The sequence below is a fragment of the Podarcis liolepis genome (assembly GCF_965112155.1).
Source record: "Podarcis liolepis genome assembly, chromosome: 1".
NCBI classification, from domain to species: Eukaryota; Metazoa; Chordata; class Lepidosauria; order Squamata; family Lacertidae; genus Podarcis; species Podarcis liolepis.
Window position 1 is genome coordinate 5759840 of NC_139554.1, and position 19286 is coordinate 5779125.

Sequence of the window (19286 nt, forward strand, 5' to 3'; positions counted from 1 at the left end):
TATATAGAAGGATCTGGCAACTTCTGTTTCAGTGTATCTGAAGAAGTGTGCATGCACACGAAAGCTCATACCAAGAACTAACTTAGTTGGTCTTTAAGGTGCTACTGGAAGGAATTTCTTTATTTTAACAGGTAAGTATTTTCTTCCCCTGGTCCACAAATGATCAGTACAGGTCTGTGTGGATCAGTGACCCTCGCATATCTTTTCTGACTGTATCTTGTGCCAGTGGCAACAGGGCAGCTGACCCAGGTGTGATTTCTTTATTTTATTCGTTATTTTTATTTTACTTATTAATTTGGTATACTGTCCTATGCCCGTAGACCTCAGGCAACACAAAACTGCAATATAAAAAACACAGAATACATAATAAAAACCAAAAACAACCCAATACAGTGGACACTTGGGTTGCAAACGTGATCCGTGTGGGAAGCATGTTTGCAACCCGCAGCATCCGCAACCCACAGCACTGCGTCTGCACACAAGCGGATCGCAATTCGGCACTTCTGCGCATGCGCAAAGCACAATCTAGCGCTTGTGCGCATGCACAAGTGCCGAAACCCGGAAGTAACTCGTTCCGGTACTTCCGGGTTCGGCGCAGTGCGCAACCCAAAATCGCGCAACCTGACACGTCTGTAACCCGAGGTATGACTGTAATCCCGCCTCCCCCAACCTATTATTCTGTTTATTAAATTTTTATGTCATCTATTAAATTTCTTTAATCTTCCTGATTGCAATAACAGGCTGAGAAAATCAGCGCCTGGGCGTTCTGTGTGACTCAGAAGTCTGCACACTCCCAGCAGAGAGATCAAGTCACCTCTTTGGTTTGGTTTTGCACTCCCTTTTCTTCTTCCGCTTTGTGGGAGGAGGAGAAAAGAACTAGACTGCGTCGTTGCTTGTTCTGCGGGGATCGGCCTCGCAATGGCGCCTTGGTGCGTCTGAATCTCCTTATTTGCTCGCTCGGGCAGTTTGCTGATTTCACAACTCTCTTTCTCCTGCCCCTTTCCTTCCCTGGCGCAACAGGAATCATTAACCAGTGGCAGCAGGAATCAAAGGACAAGGTGATTTCCCTCTTGCTAACCCACCTGCCTCTGCTGAAGCCGGGGAACATCGAGGCGAAAGTGGAGTACATGAAGCTCCTTCCCAAAATCCTGGCTCACTCCATCGAACACAACCAGCACATAGAGGAGAGCAGGCAGCTCCTGTCTTACGCCCTCATCCACCCCGCCACGTCCCTGGAGGACAGGAGTGCCCTGGCCATGTGGCTGAACCACCTGGAGGACCGCACATCGCTGGGCACCTACGGGAGCCAGGGCAGGGGCCGGTCCGACTCGGTCGATTACGGGCCCTCGCACTACTATCACCAAAGACAGAACTCGGACGATAAGCTCAACGGGTGGCAGAGTTCGCGGGACTCCGGCATCTGCGTCAACGCCTCCAGCTGGCAGGATAAGAACCTGGGCTGCGAGAACGGCCACCTCCCTCTCTATTCCTCCTCTTCCGTCCCCGCGACAATCAACACGATCGGAACGGGCACGGGCACAAGTAAGTCGCGGATGGCGGTCTCGGGGGGCGTGCGGGAGGGCTCTTTCCTTTCCCCCTAGTAGCACCGCACTGAGCAAACTTGAACAAAACAGCGTATAATTCGAGGGGAAAGAAGCTGTGCCTAAATTAGGGTCTGGGCTGGTGGAGAACAGGGTCAGGTTCAGTTAGGCAGCTGGAGGAATGTCACAGCTACGCAGCCAATCAGAGCACGTGTTGCCTCTGTCAAGCATCCCTGGTTGCTAAGCAACCCCTCCACCACCATCCCTTGGCTAAGTGGGCTTACCTAGTGTTGTATTAACCCTTTAAGTTACAAGCCGAATGATCCCAGCTGTGGCCCTTCCGGCAGGTTTGCATGTCCCGTCTCACTTCCTATTCCTAAATAAATATTGTTATTCAAAGGTTTTCAAAACGTGGCAACAGCCATGGTAACAAACATCCATTAGGGTTCCAAGCAAGGAAGGAGGGAGTGGAATTGTGTAGGTCTCCTGTGTTGCACCAAGTTGTTGCAAAGATCTAAATGCAGCAGCGACTTCTCCTGGAGAAGGCTAGTTGAAATACGTGAGAGTTGTCTGAGGACTTCAGGGTGCTCGTTCATTTCAGTGGGGATGCGGGTGGCGGTGTGGTCTAAACCGCTGAGCCTCTGGGGCTTGCCGATCAGAAGGTCGGCAGTTCAAATCCCCCGTTGCTCTGGCCCAGCTCTTGCCAACCCCAGCAGTTTGAAAGCACGCCAGCGCAAGTAGATAAATAGGTACTGCTCCAGCGGGAAGGTAAACAGCGTTTCCATGCATTCTGGCACTCATCACAGTGTCCCATTGTGCCAGAAGCGGTTTAGTCCTGCTGGCCACATGACCCAGAAAGCTGTCTGTGGACAAACGCCGGCTGCCTCGCCTGAAAGCAAGATGAGTGCCGCAACCCCATAGTTGCCTTTAACTGGACCTAACGGTCAGGGTTCCCTTTACCTTTACCTATAACACTTTAGAGTGTTCAGAGTGCTTCTTGCCATAGCTGTCAACGTTTCCCTTTTTTTAAGGGAAATTCCCTTATTCTGAATAGGATTCCACACAAGAAAAGGGAAAAGTTGACAGCTATGCTTCTTGCCGATCAGAAGGTCGGTGCTTCGAATCCCCGCGACAGGGTGAGCTCCCGTTGCTCTGTCCCAGCTCCTGCCAACCTAGCAGTTCGAAAGCACACCAGTGCAAGTAGATAAATAGGTACCACTGCGACGGGAAGGTAAACGGCCTTTCCATGCGCTCTGGCTTCTGTCACTGTGTTCTGTTGCACCAGAAGCGGCGTAGTCCTGCTGGCCACATGACCCAGAAAGCTGTCTGCGGACAAACGCCAGCTCCCTTGGCCTGAAAAGCGAGATGAGCGCCACAACTCCATAGTCGCCTTTGACTGGACATCTTTCCGCAGGGCCTGCAAGACAGAGTTGTTCCACTAGGCCTTTGGTTAGGGCGCAGCCTGACCCCCTCCTCTGGCAACCTGCCGGAATTTTGCTTAACGGTTGCCATCAATTTGATTTTAATTAATTTTTATAATGAAATGTTTTTAAAATGTTGGATTATTTGATTGTTTGATTATTTGATTGTTGTTAGCCGCCCTGAGCCCAGCTTCGGCTGGGGAGGGCGGGATATAAATAAAATTTATTATTATTGTTATTATTACTATTATTATTATTATTATTATTAACCCTTCGGGGCTCTTTTACCTACCCAATGGTTAGGCATGGGAGCTGGTATTGAACAACAATCAGAGACCCACAGCTGCCCCACTCCTGATTTAAATTGGCACTGTTTGTTCTGCTTCCAGAGGAGTCGCCATGTTTGGCGACTGCAACAAAAACAAAGGAATATTGTAACTTCACCAGTTCATTGCAGTGTATATTTCCAATCCAGTGGCTTTTTGTTTTGTGTTTTGCATGACATAATCATAAAATCATAGAGTTGTAAAGTTAGAAGGTACCCCAAGGGTCATCTAGTCCAACCCCCTGCAAGGCAGGAATCTCAGCCAAAGCATCCATGACAGATGTCCATCAAACCTCTTCTTAAAAACCCCCAAGGAAGGAGAGTCCACAACCTCCCAAGGGGGATCTTTCCTCTGCTGAGCAGCTCTTACCATCAGAAAGTTCTTCCTGCTATTTAGTTTGAACCTCCTTTCTTGCAACTTTACAATGAATGAATGAATTTCATAGAATCGTAGGATTTCTTTTTTTAAATAATAATCATCTTTACAGTGGTGCCTCGCAAGACGAAAAGAATCCGTTCTGTGATTCTCTTCGTCTAGCGGTTTTTTCCGTCTTGCGAAGCAAGCCCATTGACGGATTAGCGGATTAGTGCTATTAGCGGCTTATCTGCTTATCGGATCAGCTGATAAGCGGCTTAGCGGCTTAGAAAAAGGGGGGGGGAACCCCGCAGGAACTCGCAAGACATTGTCGTCTTGCGAAGCAAGCCCATAGGAGATTCATTTTGCGAAGCACCTCCAAAACGGAAAACCCTTTCGTCTAGCGAGTTTTCCGTCTTGCGAGGCATTCGTCTTGCGGAGCATCGCTGTATTACTTTTCAATTAGATACTCCACATACACATATTGTATTACATTTTACATTTATACTTGCTCTTCAGAGCTGACTTCCCTCCTTCCTTCTTCTGGTTCTTTTTATATCACATATAATTTCATCGCATTATTTTCTTCCATTTTGTATATTGTTATATTGCATGATTTTTTTGGTGCAGGCTGTAGCCATGGACATGCTATGTGATCTGATGGTGAATTTGGGGTGACCCAATGTAAAAATCCTGAGGAGCCATGGGCTTTTACTTCCCCCCTCCCAGGCAGCCTCCTTTATCGCTAGCCTCCCTTATCTCTCTCCCGATCACTTACCGATCAGCTGCTTCCTTTCAACACCCCCTTCCCTCTTGTTTGCCTTAGTGTCTTTTCCTTGATGGCAATTAAACTGAGTAGGAAGTTGAGATGGTGCTTTGGGTTGAGGTGACCTGAAAACTACCTAAAGCTATTTTCCAATCTGGACTTTCTCCCCCCCCCCCCCAAGCAACCTGCCTCCATATCTGGCCTGGGGTAGTGATTGAGGGCAGGTGCCATTATCTTTTTAAAGGGGCTCTTTAAGAGTACCTTTGAAGCAGGAATGGGTTCGAAGTGCTCATGTAGTGCATTGACCCAAATTCCCAAGTCGGACCAGGGTTCGAATCCCCTTCTGGGTTTTTATTTTGAATTAAAATCCTAGGGCACCGCACCCAAGCTGTTCCACAGACGACTGAAATTTTAAAGGGCACACAAATTAGAAAATAAAACCCTGTCCTTAGCTTGGCTGACTTCAGGAGAAGTGCAGCAGAGGTGCTTGGAAAATCAGGCGTGTTTTCTGCCAGGTGGATCTGTCAGGGCGAAGGGAGGTGTTGCGGGAACCCTAGGGTGCCATCTTCGCCCCTCACGCAGCTACAGTTCCTGGAGTTCCCTGGGAAGAGGGACTGCCTGTCGGAAATGCGTCTCTAACAACTGTTATACGTAGGGTTGCCTCTGAAGACAGTTCGGAAACTTCAGCTAGTGCAGAATTCAGTGGTCCGGTTGCTCACCAGAGCAAGATGGTTACACCGATCCTGGTCCAACTGCACTGGCTACCAGTTAGTTTCCGGGCCCAATTCCAAGTGCTGGTTTTGACCTATAAAGCCTTGAAACGGCTCAGGACCCCAATACCTCAAGGACGGGCTCTTTCCATATGAACCTACCCGGACCCTGAGATCATCTTCTGAGGCCCTTCTTCATGTGCCCCCTCATCGAGAGGTCCGGAGGGTGGCAACACGAGAACGGGGCCTTTTCTGCAGTGGCTCCCTGTCTGTGGGATGCTGTCTCTAGGGAAGTTCACCTGGCGCCTTCATTATACACCTTTAGGCACCAGGCAAAAACGTTCCTTTTTAACCAGCCCTTTGCTTGACCTGATCAACATCCTATGCCCTTTTAAAATGTGGCTCCTTTTGGGGGGGATGTTATTGTTATTGTTTTTATTTTATATATTGTGATCTTTTCTGTGAACCACCCTGAGACCTTCGGGTATAGGACGGTACATAAATTCTAATAATAATAATAATAATAATAATAATAATAATAATAATAATATCAACAATATTTTTTTGTTTCAAACTGGCCGGTCCCCTTTTTTGCAATTATATTTATTGATTTTCATATTATATATTTATACATTCTTACAATATTAGCAACCTAAAACTCTTACAGCTCTTAGTACCCTTTGCAAACTGGATTCTCTGGGGGAAGCCATGGCTGTTTAAAGATGTTCTGGGCAGTTTTTTCGTTCTGAAATCCAAACGTTCACAGTCCGCCCTGGGACCTGCTGGCAAAGTTCGTCACTGTCATCCGGGTTCCTTTCGGGTGCCCCCTGCCCCATCTGAGCCTGCCTCCCACCCGCCCCCCTCTGCACAAACGTCCTTCTGTTCCGCCTCTCTCCTGGCACGGGGCAGCCTTTCCCACCGAAGGAGCCTGCTGTGAGAGTTTTTCCTCTTTCGCTCCGCGTTCTCTCCAGGCTGCCTCCCCTGCACAAACAGCCCTTATCCCAGCCCCAAGGCACTTCCTGGCTCCGTACAATGAGGGCGTTCTGCTCCTGGCCCAGTTCACTGGGGCCAACACGCAGCTCTCAGTCCCACCGAGGGGTTTGCAGAGTCTCCCCCTTTCAGAGCAGGGTTTCGTGGCACGAAGCGTGCGCTTAAGGAAGCCGCTCTGGAAAAGGGAGTTTTTCTGCACGCTCGGCTCGCAGGGAGGTCCTGCACAAGGCAAGACTCCTTCGCTGGATCTTACTGAGCTTTTGTTTACTTCCTTTTATATATATATAGGGACGCAGGTAGCGCTGTGGGTTAAACCACAGAGCCTAGGACTTGCTGATCAGAAGGTCGGCGGTCCGAATCCCTGTGACGGGGTGAGCTCCTGTTGCTCAGTCCCGGCTCCTGCCAACCTAGCAGTTTGAGAATTGTGGGATCCCAGAGCGGGTAATCTTCATAAAAATGGGGGAGGAAAGGAAGGGGAATAAAAGATCAGGCTAAGTTCAAATTGAAAGCCAGGTGGAATAGCTCTGTCTTACAGGCGGAAGGAAGTTAAATCCTGCAGGGCCCTGGTCTCCTGGGACAGAGCATTCCACCAGGTTGGAGCCACTGAGAAGGCCCTGGCCCTGGTGGAGAATAGTCTGACTTCCTCAGGACCCAGGACCTCTAAACCATGGACCTTAAGGTCCTCTGTGGGGCAGACCAGGAGAGGTGGTCCCGTAAATACGAGGGCCCTAAGCCACAAAGCGAGATGAGCGCTGCAACCCCAGAGTCATCTGTGACTGGACTTAACTGTTAGGGGTCCTTTACCTTTACCTTGGGTTGGTGCCCCGTCTCTTGTGGGAGTGAGTTCCACAGTCAGACTATGCACTGTGTGAATATGTACTTTTATGTGTATATATCTGACCTGAATCTCCAACATTCAACTTCACTGGGTTCCCCTGACATCTAGTGTTAACTTAGTGGTGGAAACCTGGTGGCAAAACACAGGATTTGCCAACTTGTCCCCAGAGCAGCACACAGAAAAGCCTTTCACAGGAAGCATCCCTGACGTGCTCCAGCTTAGAACCAGACATATTTAGTATGTTTTGACTGTGGCTTCCTACTTTCACAAAGGCCACCTCTTCTCTCTCCCTGCCTGCAGGAACACAGTTTCTTTCGAAGCTATTAATACATCATTTCAGTATTTCGCCTAGCACGAGGCAGTGGGATGAGAGAGAGAGAGTATTTTTGAAACTGAATTGCAATAAAGCCAGCATAAATCTTTGGCACTTCCTGTTGTGATCTGCCGCACAGCAGAGGAGAGAAGGAAGCAAAACATTTCAGGCCACCAGTTTATTATATATTCATATTCTCTCTCTCTCTCAGTCTCCTCTGTTCCATATATAAATGGTTCTCTTCGAAATATATCTTGTTGCTCCTGGGATCATTACTACATCTTCATTTGTCAAGTGAAGATGTAGTAACGATCAGCTCCTCGCTGGAAGGTGTGGTCCTCCTCCAGGGATCTTGTAAAATCAGAGCTGGCATCTTGTCAAAAAGCTCAACTTAAAACGAATCCCCCAGGAATCTCGGGCCAGACCGAGACTTCTGAGTGCGCCCCTCTCTCAGCGAAGGTTCCCTTCCACCTGCCAAGCCCAGTTGCCCACTCCTGGCCACTCGGAGTAGGCATTAATAAAAAGGAAACTTAAAGAGGTCACGCAAGCAAAAAGGTTGTTTCCTTATTGTACATCTCACTGGATTCAGCTTGGCTGAAAGGCAGAGTTGGTTATGAAAGGCCTATTTAAAAGGAATAGCAAACGGCAGGGAACCTCTCCGTTAAGCCTGTTTGCACTGGAGCAAAAATGTACCGTATTTTTCGCTCTATAAGATGCACCAGACCACAAGACGCACCCAGTTTTTGTAGGAGGAAAACAAGAAAAAAAATATTCTGAATCTCAGAAGCCAGAACAGCAATCCCTCTTGCTGTTCTGTCTTCTGGGATAGCTGTGCAGCCTGCATTCACTCCATAAGACGCACACACATTTCCCCTTACTTTTTAGGAGGGATAAAGTGAGTCTTATAGAGCAAAATATACGGTAACTTTGGATTCCTTGATTTTCATAAATACGTCTCTCGCATTAGGTAAGTTCTTGCAGGATAAGGCTACTAGCCACAATACAGTGGACGCTCGGGTTGCGGACATGATCCGTGCGGGATGCACGTTCGCAACCCGCAGTGTTCGCAACCTGCATCTGCGCACGCGTGGGTTGCGATTCGGCACTTCTGCGCATGCACGACCACCGAAACCCGGAAGTAACCCGTTCCGGTACTTCCAGGTTTTGGCGGTCTGTAACCTGAAAAAACGCAACCTGAAGCGTCTGTAACCCGAGGTATGGCTGTAGCTGTTTTCTACCTCTTTACTGTTGGAGGCAGTAAATGCTGGAGTTGGGAATCACAAATAGGAAGAGGCGCAATTATGCTCAGCTCCTGCATGTATTTGCTGGGAACCTAAATATATGTAACAGTGGTGCCAGGCGAGCCACACCGGGGAGCGCATTCCACAAGTGGGGAGCCACTGCGGAAAAGGCCTCGTGTTGCCGCCTCCCAGGGCTGGAATAATGATCGCAGGGTCTGGGCCGGTTCATATGGGGAGAGACAGTCCCAGAGATGCTGTGTAATGTAGCACTTGGAAAATAGAACGAGTTAAGAATGGCGTAAGAGCAGCATTATAATTTTAAGAATGGCTGAAGAGCAGCCTTGGAAATTGTCAATTTAGAACCATTTGTGAACCACTTAATCAACGAGCTCTCGGAGCTGTGTACATAATAATTGCATTGACAAAGCAATCAGAGTAATTAAAACGAGAACCATCAGCTTGCTGTTTCCTACCCTAGCTGAAGATTCGGCGCCCTCCTGCCAACTTCCAGCCCACCTGGCTTTCAAAAGGAATTTCTTGGGTTTCCTAGCGTTTTGCCCTTTCCATTTAAGATTTTACCAGTCCCACGGGAAGCCTCCTTGCCAACCCGATTCTGATATCCGTTTATCTCCTGCGGAGAGCGATAAACAGATTGCCATGAAGGCAGCCTTTTCCCTCACATGCTGTAAGCTGCTGTTCTCAAATCCCGTCCAAAGGGGAGAGAGAGAGATCTGTTGGGTATGCATATGGAGCAGTAACTGAGCAGTTCAGAAATTGGCAGCGGCGATGCCGTTACGAAGCGAGCATTTGGGGTGGGTTAGGGGGCTGTTTTTCCTTTGCCTAGTTCTGTCAGATGCTTCAGTCGTTCGTTCACAAGCAAACACAACGGCTAGCCAGCAGTTGGAGAGCGTTTTGCGGAAACGTCATTCTCTTGTTTTGTGCCACGGAGAGGTTTGTTGATGAAACCAAGGCCACATTCGCACCGTGCGTTTAAAGCACTGTCGCATCATTTTGACAGTCAGGGCTTCCCCCCGAAGGATTCTGGGAACTGTAGTTTGTTACAGGCGCTGAGGGTCGTGAGGAGATCCTCTATCCCCCTCCCAGAGCTAGAATTCCCAGATTCGATTAACAGCTAATGGAGGATGGATGGCAGCTAACAGATTGAGATTGAATCCTGACAAGACAGAAGTACGGTTTTTGGGGGACAGGAGGCGGGCAGGTGTGGAGGATTCCCTGGTCCTGAACGGGGCAACTGAAGGACCAGGTGCGCAGCCAGGTGCGCAGCCTGGGAGTCATTGTGGACTCACCGCTGTCCATGGAGGCACAGGTCAAATCCGTGTCCAGGGCAGCTGTTTACCAGCTCCATCTGGTACGCAGGATGAGACCCTATCTGCCGCCGAGATCATATAACACCGGTCTTGAAAGACCTACATTGGCTCCCAGTACGTTTCCGAGCACAATTCAAAGTGTTGGTGCTGACCTTTAAAGCCCTAAACGGCCTCGGCCCAGTATATCTGAAGGAGCATCTCCACCCCCATCGTTCAGCCCGGACACTGAGGTCCAGCTCCGAGGGCCTTCTGGCGGTTCCCTCACTGCGAGAAGCCAAGTTACAGGGAACCAGGCAGAGGGCCTTCTCGGTAGTGGCGCCTGCCCTGTGGAACGCCCTCCCACCAGATGTCAAAGAGAACAACAACTACCAGACTTTTAGAAGACATCTGAAGGCAGCCCTGTTTAGGGAAGCTTTTAATGTTTGATGTATTACAGTATTTTAATATTCTTTTGGAAGCTGCCCAGAGTGGCTGGGGAAGCCCAGCCAGATGGGTGGGGTATAAATAAATTATTATTATTATTATTATTATTATTATTATTATTATTATTATTATTATTCTGGGTATTGTAGTTCTCTGGGGGCAATAGGTGTCTCCTAGCAACTCTCAGCAATCTTAACAGACTCCTGTTCCCCTCATGGAGCTACAGTTCCCAGAATGGGTTAACAACTGATCCTTCTTCCCAGGGAACTCTGGGAATTTTAGCTCTGGGAGGGGCAAGGGGTGCCGGCTGGCTGGTGCTCATGGGAGTTGTAGTCCAAAACATCTAAAAGGCAGCCCTAGCATGCAATATTCTTACCGCCTTCTCAAAACTACAACTCTCTTGTTTTGCAGGAGTAAACCATGGCAGTAAGAACATTAACAAATTGGTTAAACTTCATCTCTAGGTTCTGCTGTGATCTTTAAGACCTCCGAGTATAGGGCAGTATATAAATTCTAACAACCACCACCACCCAGATTTATTTCTTGCAACACTAATATGCACACCAAGTTCCTGTTGAGAGAGAATCATTTTTTTAAGGCTGCCCCACAATTGGGAAACCCATTGTAGGTGGGAATGCTGGAGGTTTGGCAAAGGCTGAGCTACTATTATTTAAAAAAAAAAATTGCAGATGACCTGGGATTTCTGGCAAATAGTCCAAATTTTCCCCCAGAAACCCCAGCTTTCTGCACCCAAAGCAACGGTGCTATACGACTGTTGAAAGTGGTCTGGTTCTTACAAGAGCTCCTGCTACAGCAAGCCAATTACTCCTGAAGAGGTAGCTATATTTTCTGCAATGCACTACTAACCAATTTCCCTTTGGGGAATGATGTGATGGTTAGGTGAGATAAGTCTTGGTAGGCAATGGGTGGTAGTCATATATGCAGGGATGGCGTGCATCGCTTCGCCACAGGGTCCTGCGAGATTTCGGCAAGATTTCAGCAAGATCTCGCCAGAAATTAGCACTGATTTCAGTGTGCCTTCTTCATAATAATAATAATAATAATAATTTATTATTTATACCCCGCCCATCTGGCTGAGTTTCCCCAGCCACTCTGGGCAGCTCCCAATCAGTCTTCACCTGCGAGGGGGGCTTCAGATTACAGGGGAATGAATGGCAAGGCCAGAAGCCCCACCCCAAAATACTGCAGCCTTTTGAAGATTTTTTTCAGATACCTAGACAACAGCAAGGACCAGAATCAGGCCACAGGTGCATAATCCAAATCTGGCAGCGGATTCTCACTGCCTGGTTTGCACATATCAACAAACCATGGTTTATTAAAGCATGGCTTAGGGTTATGTGTGAACCTACAGTACATTGTTTGCTTACAAACCTTGGTTTGTTTCAACTATGGCTTGGCATTCCGTGGGAACCTAGCCGCCTTCCTTAAAACTATGGTTTGTTTGGCCACCCCAACCCAGATGCTCGCCAGGCTATAATGGCAAGAGCAACTGGAAAACACAAGTCTCAGTTTGTAGGACAACCTGTGGTTTGTGAAACCTACTGCTGTACCTCCACCGTAACTGGCGGCATTGCAAGAAGAAGAAGAAGAAGAAGAAGAAGAAGAAGAAGAAGAAGAAGAAGAGGAGGAGTTTGGATTTGATATCCCGCCTTTCACTCCCTTTAAGGAGTCTCAAAGCGGCTAACAATCTCCTTTCCCTTCCTCCCCCCCCCCCACAAACACTCTGTGAGGTGAGTGGGGCTGAGAGACTTCAGAGAAGTGTGACTGGCCCAAGGTCACCCAGCAGCTGCATGTGGAGGAGCGGAGACGCGAACCCGGTTCCCCAGATTGCGAGACTACCGCTCTTAACCACTACACCACACTGGCTCTCCATGCATGAAACCCGTTGCGTATTAAAACATCGGTTTCTAAAATTGCCTGCTGCGTTTTCTTGGCAACCGGCATTTCCTCCCCAATTACTCAGTTCAAAAGCAATATTGTCCTTTTGGTTTTATTTGTTTTTCCCTTTTAGAGTACACAGCTGCAGAATGATAAATTTAACTGAGGAACCGCTCAGTATACACACATATGCATACATCTCCTACTGTTGGCATGTATATTTCGGAGAGGTTGGAATTTGCATATTTGATTCCACTGGAATAATGTATCAGCCAAAACAGGGGTTTAAAGAGCAGGCCGGGAAGAGACAAGAGGTGGGCTGGAGTTTGCCAGCCTGGTTGTTTCAAGGTTGCCAGCAGGGAGGGACAGGTGAGCCCCACATTGCGTGGGGGCGGGGGGCTTGTTCAGAGGGGCTGCCACAGAGCCAGGAAGTGTTGTGCACACTCACACACCCCAGTTTCCCAATTTCGCGGGGTGGTTAATGCTTCTCTCTGTGAGGGAGCCTTCCCAGACCCGCTGAAAGAGGCGGTTATCAAACCGCTTCTTAAAAAACCATCTGTAGATGCTGCCAATATGGCCAACTATCACCCAGTCTCAAATCTTCCTTTCTTGGGCAAGGTGATTGAGTGAGTGGTTGCTCCAGGCACGCCTGGAAGAAGCGGACCATTGGGATCCCTTCCATCATCGCACTGGTCGATGATCTCTGGCAGGCTAGGGACAAAGGTGAGAGCTGTTTCCTAGTTCTGCTGGATCTCTCAGCGGCCTTTGATACCATCAACCATACCATCTTTCTGGACCATCTAGAGGGGCTGGGAGCTGGGGGCACTGTTATACAGAACCAGTGAAGGTGGTGAAGGTCCTGTGTGAGTGTCTGGAGGCGGTTGGAGGGTGGATAGCGGCTAACAGATTGAGGTTGAATCCTGGCAAGACAGAAGTACTGTTCCTGGGGGACAGGAGGCTGGCGGGTGTGGAGGACTCCCTGGTCCTGAATGGGGTAACTGTGCCCCTGAAGGACCAGGAGTGCAGCCTGGGAGTCATTTTGGATTCACAGCTGTCCATGGAGGCACAGGTCAATTCTGTTCCAGGGCAGCTGTTTACCAGCTCCATCTGGTACGCAGGATGAGACCCTACCTGCCCATGGACTGTCTCGCCAGAGTGGTGCATGCTCTAGTTATCTCTCGCTTGGACTACTGCAATGCGCTCTACGTGGGGCTACCTTTGAAGGTGACCCGGAAACTACAACGAATCCAGAATGCGGCAGCTAGACTGGTGACTGGGAGCGGCCGCTGAGACCAAATAACACTGGTCTTGAAAGACTTACACTGGCTCCCAGTACGTTTCCGAGCACAATTCAAAGTGTTGGTGCTGACCATTAAAGCCCTAAATGGCCTTAAAGGCCCAGTATACCAGAAGGAGCGTCTCCACCGCCATCGTTCTGCCCAGACACTGAGGTCCAGCGCCGAGGGCCTTCTGGCATTTCCCTAGCTGCGAGAAGCCAAGTTACAGGGAACCAGGCAGAGGGCCTTCTCCGTAGTGGCGCCCACCCTGTGGAACGCCCTCCCACCAGATGTCAAAGAGAACAACTACCAGACTTTTAGAAGATATCAAGGCAGCCCTGTTTAGGGAAGCTTTTAATGTAAAAGCATTCTACTCATGTAAAAACACGCTGATTCTTGGACCGTCCGTGGGCCGGATTGGGAAGGCGATTGGGCCAGATCCAGCCCCTGGCCTTAGTTTGCCTACCCATGGTCTACAATTAAAGCACAGACGGATGTCTTCATGTGACTTCCAAAACAGGATTGATACTGCGGTTTTCAACCTGTAGGTCCCCAGATGTTGTTAGACTAGGCCAGAGCTCAGGGATGATGGGAGTTGTAGTCCAACAACATCTGGGGCCCACAGGTTGAGAACTGCTGGATTAATAGTTTCTCTCTTTGGGGATGGCATTGCTGGCATCTCCGCAAGAACGTGGAACCTTTTTCCCCTAAAAATAAAATAATCATAAATGACCAGACCCGGGAAATCCTATCAGTAGCCCTGAGAAATAAGTCAAACCACTTACCTTAAAGCTACTTCACTGGAGTAAACGGCTGGTGGGTTTCTTTATTTTCATTCCTTACAGCATAGAATCATAGAATCCTAGAGTTGGAAGAGACCACAAGGGCCATCGAGTCCAACCCCCTGCCAAGCAGGAAACACCATCAGAGCACTCCTGACATATGGTTGTCAAGCCTCTGCTTAAAGACCTCCAAAGGAGGAGACTCCACCACACTCCTTGGCAGCAAATTCCACTGTCAAACAGCTCTTACTGTCAGGAAGTTCTTCCTAATGTTTAGGTGGAATCTTCTTTCTTGTAGTTTGGATCCATTGCTCCGTGTCCGCTTCTCTGGAGCAGCAGAAAACAACCTTTCTCCCTCCTCTATGTGACATCCTTTTATATATTTGAACATGGCTATCATATCACCCCTTAACCTCCTCTTCTCCAGGCTAAACATGCCCAGCTCCCTTAGCCGTTCCTCATAAGGCATCGTTTCCAGGCCTTTGACCATTTTGGTTGCCCTCCTCTGGACACGTTCCAGTTTGTCAGTGTCCCTCTTGAACTGTGGTGCCCAGAACTGGACACAGTACTCCAGGTGAGGTCTGACCAGAGCAGAATACAGTGACACTATTACTTCCCTCGATCTAGATGCTATACTCCTATTGATGCAGCCCAGAATTGCATTGGCTTTTTTAGCTGCCGCGTCACACTGTTGGCTCATGTCAAGTTTGTGGTCAACCAAGACTCCTAGATCCTTTTCACATGTACTGCTCTCAAGCCAGGTGTCACCCATCTTGTATTTGTGCCTCTCATTTTTTTTGCCCAAGTGCAATACTTTACATTTCTCCCTGTTAAAATGCATCTTGTTTGTTTTTGCCCAGATCTCTAATCTGTCAAGGTCGTTTTGAAGTGTGATCCTGTCCTCTGGGGTGTTAGCCACCCCTCCCAGTTATTTATTTATTTAGTTTTTCAAATGAAGGTTTTACAATCACATATCCAACATACATCATAAAAACAAGTTTCCAAAGAATCTCCTGGACTACTTTCCTCATTTTTGTGCGTCTTATGCCTTCACCCTTGTTATGTACTGAGTTGAATAGGATCAAAAATGCAGCAGTCTGATCGGTCCTAGAACAATAGGATCCAAAATATAGCAGTCTGATTGGTCCTAGAACAATAGGATTCAGAATGCAGCAGTCTGATTGGTCCACAGGAGCCACCCAATCCAGCTCCAGGTGGAAGGGAATCCGCAACCTGATTGGCCTACAGGAGAATCCCGGAATTAGCCAATCACGTGCAGCACATTGTGTAAATAATGTATATAAAGCAGACATTCTGGGGGAACTTCCATTCCTCCTCACTACTATGAGCTGAATGAAGAGCATGAAATCCACTCTCAACTACAAGTATATTTCAACCCTCTTATGCCATCACTTCAAGACTGTATTCTCTCATTCCTTCTGTTGCTCATATTTCGAATCCTGCTTGCGACTTCACCATACTATAACATTCCCTTAAATAGCCCGGGAGGGGCTTCTATTCTTCCCCAAAGATAATCCTGACTTTTGCACTGTAGGTGGTGTTCCATCCATATGCGAGAGGCATTCTCGCAACCCAAAGACATGTTCCGGGCAGGGAAAAGCACTTGAGGAAGATGTGGATTGGGGCCAGGCAGAGTTGGGTGGCCAGGACAGGGGCATGGCGTGGGCAGAGACCCCAGGGCCATAGAGAGAGGCTTCGAGGGCCACATTGGGCCCCTGAACCAGAGGGTCCCCGTCCTCAGTACGCAAGAACCTTACCACTAGGCCTTGTTGATTTCAGTTGCAGGGGAAACTTAGCGAGTGGCGGATTTTTGCACCCGCATGATTGCTCTTTTCTATTATTCCCCGTCGTTTTATTTTAGCAACTGCTGTGGCACCGGCCATCTGTCTGCACTCTGGGAGCTTTACGTCTTCCGTGGAAAGAGTAGCACTGCCGGAACAGCTCTTAACGCCAGAAAGTTCTTCCTGATGTTGAGTCGGAATCTACTTCCTTGTAATTTGAATCCATCGTTTCGGGTCCTGGCAGTTTACTCCATCTTCCAGCCCTTTAGATCAGGCATAGGCAAACGCGGCCCTCCAGATGTTTTGGGACTACAACTCCCATCATTCCTAGCTAACAGGACCAGTGGTCAAGGATGATGGGAATTGTAGTCTCAAACCATCTGGAGGGCCTAGTTTGGGGATGCCTGCTACAAATACTTGAAGATGACTCTCACGTCGCCTCTCAGTCTTCTCTTTCGTCGTCTCCTTCAACCGTTCCTCATAAGGATTGGGCAAGGATCTTACAGACAGGGGTGGGCCAAGGAAAGGATGGAGATGGGGTCAGGGGCTGAGGCGAAGATCCCAAGAGAGCAGATGGTGGAGGAAACCAGGGACAAGGGCAAGCGAAGTGGAGTGGGCCCACTCAGTCACTGGCTCTTCTACAGGTTACCGTATTTTTTGCTCTATAAGACTCACTTTTTCCCTCCTAAAAAGTAAGGGGAAATGTGTGTGCGTCTTATGGAGTGAATGCAGGCTGCGCAGCTATCCCAGAAGCCAGAACAGCAAGAGGGATTGCTGTTTTCACTGCGTAGCGATCCCTCTTGCTGTTCTGGCTTCTGGGATTCAGAATATTTTTTTCTTGTTTTCCTCCTCCAAAAACTAGGTGTGTCTTGTGGTCTGGTGCGTCTTATAGAGTGAAAAATACGGTATATTTCCATCTCCTCCTCAAAGTGCCTATCAGTACAGCAAGCTTTTGAGTTTAACAGAACTCCTCCTCAGACAAAATGAGTATTTGGAGCACCAAGAGGAATTGAGTAAGCCAATTCTAGGGCCCGTTTTTCCTTTCCTTCCAGAGACAAATTCCACACCAGACACCGAAAGCCCTATTAATTCTGTTTTCAACCGCAATGGCTCTTCCCCCACCCGCACAAGAATCCTGGGAGCTGTAGTTTGCTGAAGGTGCCGAGACTCGTTAGGAGAAAGCTACAATTCCCAGAGTTCCCTGGGAAGAGGGGTTGCTTGTTAGACCACTTTAGGAATCGTAAGTCTGTGAGGGCAAAGGGATATGAGTCCCTTAAGGTTGCGGAGAGTTGCTAGGAGACCCCTGTTCCCCTCAGAGAGCTGCAATTCCCTCGGAAGAGGCGCTGATTGTTAAACCACTCTGGGATAAGATAAAACTTTATTCGCATTAGCCAGTGGCCACAGCAACAGTAAAACATCACAGTATACGCAGAAAAGGAAATTTGAGATTAGAGCACAATTTAAAGTCTTGAATCAGCTGCCAGTTAGTGGCCCTTATTCTGAACCGCTCTGGGAATTGTAGCTCCAGCGGGCGTCTCCTAACACCTCAAACTACAATTCCCAGAATTCACTGGGCGAAGCCGCAGTGGTCCACCAGTTGCTCCATCTTGCGCCTCTGGGTCTGGCAGAGCGACCGAAGCGTCTGGGGCGGAGGGGGTGGCGGTGGTGAGCAAATACCTTGTTTTAATTTTCTGTTCCCTGCTTTTTGTTTGTTTCAGTTCTCTCGAGCCAGACCCACCACAGCCCTTTGAAACGGTCTGTGTCCCTTACCCCGCCCATGACCGTCCCCAACCAGCCCCTAGGACACGGGTGGCTGTCACATGAGGACTTGCGAGCTAGAGGACCGCAAGGCATCCCTTCCGATCACGCCCCCCTGTCTCCTCAAAGCAGTGTAGCCTCTTCGGGAAGTGGTGGGAGCGAACACTTAGAAGATCAGAACTCTGCGCGTAACACATTCCAGGAAGAAGGGAGTGGTATGAAAGGTGAGTGGCGAGAAAACCAGGTTACCCCGTCCTCCTCCTGTTCGCGTAATATTCAGCCACTTATTATTGAGGGGAAGTGCGTGGAACACATAGCTGTCAACTTACAGATTTGAAAATAAGGGACCAGCAGCCTTGAAAATAAGGGACCAGCAGCCAAAATAAGGTACCTGCAGCCTCACCTGTTCCAGGTACTCCAGTCTTCTTGTCCTCCTGCAGTCTGGTCAAACTCATGCTGGTAGCTTCGAGAACACTGTCCAACCAACTTTGTAACCAGAGGTTCAACTGACTAGAATCTGAATCACATGCACCACAAGGCCTATGCAGCCTCAACTTAAGATGGCTCCCCGGCCTGGCTTTGCACTGCAAAGTTTGCAGCAGCAGGTGCAAGAAAATGGCGTCCAGCATTCAGAAACCTCCTCAGCTTGCATTAACTAGCCACACACAAGGCATGCAAGCTCCACCCCCCAGTCGTTCTTAGACTCCTTATTGGGTGAGCAACGCAGCTAAGCAACACGGTTGGAGCCTCCCTCCTCCCTGGCCGGCAGGGAGGGAGGGAGAGGGGCTGCTCCTTTGAAATTTAAGGGACATCATTTAAGGGACATCCATCAATAAGGGACAGCAGCGGGACATGACGCTGGTATAAGGGACTGTCCCTTCAAATAAGGGACAATTGACAGCTATGGTGGAACAGGTCTCGGTGTTTCAATTTCTGGGAATGGAGTTGAGAGACGACCTAACCTGGGGAGAAAACAGCAGAGACCTGATGAAGAGAGCACAGCAGAGGTTATATTTTCTGAGAATCCTCCGGGAAAACAATCTCTCAAAGGACCTGTTGATGGCATTTTACCATTGCACTGTGGAGAGTGTGTGGTTTGGGAGCTGCACGGTCAGGGGAAAAACAATGCTATCCAGGGTTGTAAAGACTGCGGAGAGAATAATTAGGTGCACTCTTCCCACCTTAGATCAAATCTATGCTTCCAGGTGCCATAAGAAAGCTGCAGAGATAGCGCAGGATAGTGCGCACCCTGGAAATGATCTCTTTCAGCTTCTGCCTTCTGGAAGAAGGTACGGGGTTATAAAGACTAGGACTAGCCGCCTGAGAAACAGTTTCTACACAAATGCGATTTTGGTTCTAAACGCAGCATAAGGGGTCTCTATTGTATAGTGTATTTTAAAATGAGGTTTCGGAATTTTTAGGGGGTTTTATGTAGTTTTTCAATTTCATTGTTCTGCATGGGACAATGACAATAAAGATATCGTATAACAACATAAAGCAGAGCGTACTGGATCAGG

General features: G+C 48.6%; 1 protein-coding gene across 2 annotated transcripts in view; it reads left to right on the forward strand.

The window, feature by feature from the left end:
* The window catches only part of SAMD4A (sterile alpha motif domain containing 4A), a 135706-nt gene that overhangs the window by 75905 nt on the left and 40515 nt on the right, over nt 1–19286 (forward strand). Inside the window, exons 3-4 of one of the 2 annotated variants that reach the window (XM_083515123.1) lie at nt 1021–1542; nt 17730–17993. In XM_083515123.1, coding sequence (XP_083371249.1) covers nt 1021–1542; nt 17730–17993 — 786 coding nt within the window. The remainder of the gene's footprint in view (nt 1–1020; nt 1543–17729; nt 17994–19286) is intronic. The other variant, XM_083515124.1, reaches the window with a different exon arrangement.